The sequence below is a fragment of the Cicer arietinum genome, chromosome 6 (assembly GCF_000331145.2).
Source record: "Cicer arietinum cultivar CDC Frontier isolate Library 1 chromosome 6, Cicar.CDCFrontier_v2.0, whole genome shotgun sequence".
Lineage (NCBI taxonomy): Eukaryota > Viridiplantae > Streptophyta > Magnoliopsida > Fabales > Fabaceae > Cicer > Cicer arietinum.
In genome coordinates this window covers 10778932-10782291 of record NC_021165.2, presented here as the reverse complement: position 1 = coordinate 10782291, position 3360 = coordinate 10778932, and the positions used below count along the sequence as shown (strand labels likewise).

At 34.8% G+C, this 3360-nt stretch overlaps 2 protein-coding genes across 3 annotated transcripts in view; one reads left to right on the top strand and one right to left on the bottom strand.

The window, feature by feature from the left end:
• Positions 1 to 3360, top strand: part of LOC113783889 (mannosyl-oligosaccharide glucosidase GCS1-like) — a 12604-nt gene that overhangs the window by 5249 nt on the left and 3995 nt on the right. For both annotated transcript variants that reach the window (XR_003473255.2, XM_004504399.4), the window contains exons 10-14: positions 506 to 627; positions 804 to 911; positions 997 to 1070; positions 1667 to 1792; positions 1887 to 1954. Coding sequence is in view for 1 of the 2 variants with exons in the window: in XM_004504399.4 (XP_004504456.1) it covers positions 506 to 627; positions 804 to 911; positions 997 to 1070; positions 1667 to 1792; positions 1887 to 1954 (498 nt within the window). In the remaining variant the exon portion in view is untranslated. The remainder of the gene's footprint in view (positions 1 to 505; positions 628 to 803; positions 912 to 996; positions 1071 to 1666; positions 1793 to 1886; positions 1955 to 3360) is intronic.
• LOC140920917 (cationic amino acid transporter 1-like) overlaps positions 2199 to 3360 on the bottom strand; it is a 2664-nt gene continuing 1502 nt past the window's right edge. The window contains exon 3 of the mRNA XM_073370168.1: positions 2199 to 2303. Coding sequence (XP_073226269.1) covers positions 2199 to 2303 — 105 coding nt within the window. The remainder of the gene's footprint in view (positions 2304 to 3360) is intronic.

The window sequence follows — 3360 nt, the reverse complement described above, 5'->3', positions numbered from 1 at the left end:
CAGGAATAGGGTTAGTTATGGTAGTTAATCAGAGGAGGCTCATTTTGATAAATAGGGGGGAGATTGCCACAACCATTTGCTACTAAAGGCTTCTTAGACACAAAGGCTATCATGCATAGAAGCTCATTTGGTGAAATCCTTATGATAGGCGGCCATTCTCTGGTTCATTATAGAAGTCTACTAATTAGACTAGAGGACTGTGAAACATATATCTATCATTTAATTCATCTCTTTGCTGGAAATACAAATTTTCCTTTTTCAGAAAGATTATTATAGGCTGGAATAGAGACCTGGTGTTATTTTCTTTGACTGTAGCAACCTGCAATTATTTGCCTTACTACTTACGGAACTCCTCGTCTAGCAGTGTGGCTTTGCTATTCTTTTAACTAATTGCAGTCACTGGGACTAGTTTTCCTTTCTGTACCATCATATTACTATACTTTAAACATTAAGGTCTGCAATTTAGGATTGAGACAAATATACAGCGGGTTGTTTTCCTTTGCAGAATAGAGAACATGTGGCTTATTTATTATATTGGCCTGCTGAGCTTTACACAGCTGTACCATGTCGATCCATCTTCCCAAGAGGATTTTTATGGGATGAAGGTTTTCATCAACTTCTAATCTGGTTAGTTTCCAGTGCTAATAGTATTGTTCATGACCACCACTTTTAATAGTATTGTTTCAAATTCTCCCAAAGTGCTGCATTATCTTGACTGTGCAAGACTTACTGGTATTATTTAACAAACAAATCATATTTGGTCAGTAAAATTTGCTTTATTTGTGCTTGTGCACATCAAACAGGCGTTGGGATATTCATATTTCATTGGATATCATTGGACACTGGTTAGATTTGATTAACATTGATGGATGGATACCACGAGAACAAATTCTGGGGGCTGAAGCACTAAGGTTTAGTATTGAACATTTTTTTCTTCAAATGATTGCAGAAACCTTTTTAGCTATCCTTGTGACATAGATTCTTCTGTACTTGCAGTAGGATCCCAGAGGAATATGTTGCTCAGCATCCAACAAATGGAAATCCTCCAACTATGTTTTTAGCTTTAAGCGGTATATATATTTTTTTGAAGCACTTTACGTGTAATGTTCCTTTTTCCATTTTCTGCTTTTATGTTATCCTTTTTTCCCTTAGTTATGGCTTATGAAAATCACTATTTCTAAAAGAAGGCAGCATATATGATCCTAATAGCAAGTTCAAGCTAGCCAAACAGTTTGAACAATCAGAAAGTTATACATTTATGGAAAGTTGACAATTTATATGAAGTGAGTATATTTATAAATATCATTTTAGAACTGAAGCATAGATAACATTAGTTGCTTGCTGATACTGAATACATCTTCAAATATATCAGGGTTGCTGGAAAGCAATCATTTAGATTTTGATGCTATTTTCTTTACTTGCATTGTTTTGAGAAATCAGGTAATGCGTAAAATAACTAAAGGTATATCCTTAAGAGTGAAGGGAGATTTATATGATCATGATTCATGGGATATAAAAGATAAAGCATATAGCAGCATTGCACCCCTCGGGGTACAATTACACAATCATGCAGTAACTTAGTTTTTTATTTCTGTAAATTCCGTGCATTCCACCAAAAGATAGTTATCTATCTTCTAACCAAAGTAACAAAAAATATGTTATATAGGTATAATCAATGCCTTGAAGAATAATGAGTTCAATGCGATGGATAGAAGTGAGATCTCTTTGTTCCTGGAGAGTGCTTTTGATCGATTAGAAGCATGGTTCCAATGGCTCAATATAACTCAGTCAGGTATATGCTATACCGCAAATGTGGGACCCTGGAGCGCCAGAAATAGATTGTTTCTTTCTGACCTTTTTATATTTTCCATCTCTTTTTAACATAGGGAAACAGATGAGCAGTTACTATTGGCGTGGACGGGACAATAAGACAACACTTCAATTAAATCCCCAGGTTCTTATACGCATTCATAAAACGGAAAGTTCTGACAAAAGGACAATGCTCTCGGACCTTAATTATATATAATTTCAATCTCAAGTCAACTATCTCAGCAGGTTACTTGACCAAAAAAGCTATAGGCCTATTAAAACGGAAGCTAATACTAAGGCAATCACAGATGATATTTATATAGAATGCTATTAAAACAGGATAGAACCTACTTAATATAATAGGTCTTATTTTTCCTGAAAGATCAAGCCTATTGGATTGCTTTCACTGCTGTTACTAGAACGTAGAAGGTCACTGATACAGGCCCCGCCGGATGAGTCTGAAACCCACTCTGCCTCTTGCACTTATGTTGTTTCTTTGAGATCACATACACACAGTGATCAGTAATTATGTTGGTCAATTGTAACAGAGCTTTCTTTGTCCTTGTTGAAAGTGTGAGATTTTAGAGAAAAGGAGGAGAGAAAATAATAAGGGTTTGAATATTATTGATAATAGCTTAACGCTGACTAGATTACAATAGATTCAATAATAATCTCTATTTATAGAGAAACATAGACTAAATCCTAAATTAGGAATAAATCATAATAATAATAAGAGATATTCTAAGATATCTCTATAATTATAAATTGATCCTAAGAAATAATTTAAGATACTCTAATATAATATAAAAGATATTATAAGATATTTTTTAATATTCTAACACTCCCCCTCAAGCTAAAGCTTACTAAGCTTTAGCTTGCTACAAGAAAATATTTTGCTCCACAAAATAATAAAAAATATGGAGAGGCAACTCAGGGATGCATGCGAAGTCAGAGAGAATTGCTATAAATATAGCCTAGTCAGATAGTCTGATTAATCATCAGCCTGAGAGAAATTCATGGAAGGCAATTGAAAAAAGCAAGCTCCTTTCTTCTAAAAAACTGCATTTGGAAGCTTCAAACCAATAATAATGGAGAGGCAACTCAGGGATGCATGTGAAGTCGGAAAGAATAGCTATAAATATAGCCTAGCCAGATAGTCTGATTGATCATCAGCCTGAGAGAAATTCATGGCAGGCAATTGAACAAAGCAAGTTCCGTTCTTCTAAAAAACTTAAATCTGCTTCAAGGAGAGAGAGGCGTGCTTCAAGGAGAGAAAGGCAAGGCTAGTGCATCTGGGACAAATTGCTAAGGTAAAGTAAGTCATGAAAATAAAAGGCACCGTTAGAATAACCACTAACGGAAAAAGTCATCACTAATATAATTCATATGTGGAAAAAGGGACACCACCGAAATGATCGTCGGTGGGAATAAAAGCCACTTTTATAATATATTAGTAAGAACTAAATTGCATGACAAACACCGAAGAAGAAGCAGCGCGACTCTAACGAAACAAAGTCATGATCAATCAACGTAATAAGAAAATGCTCCAAA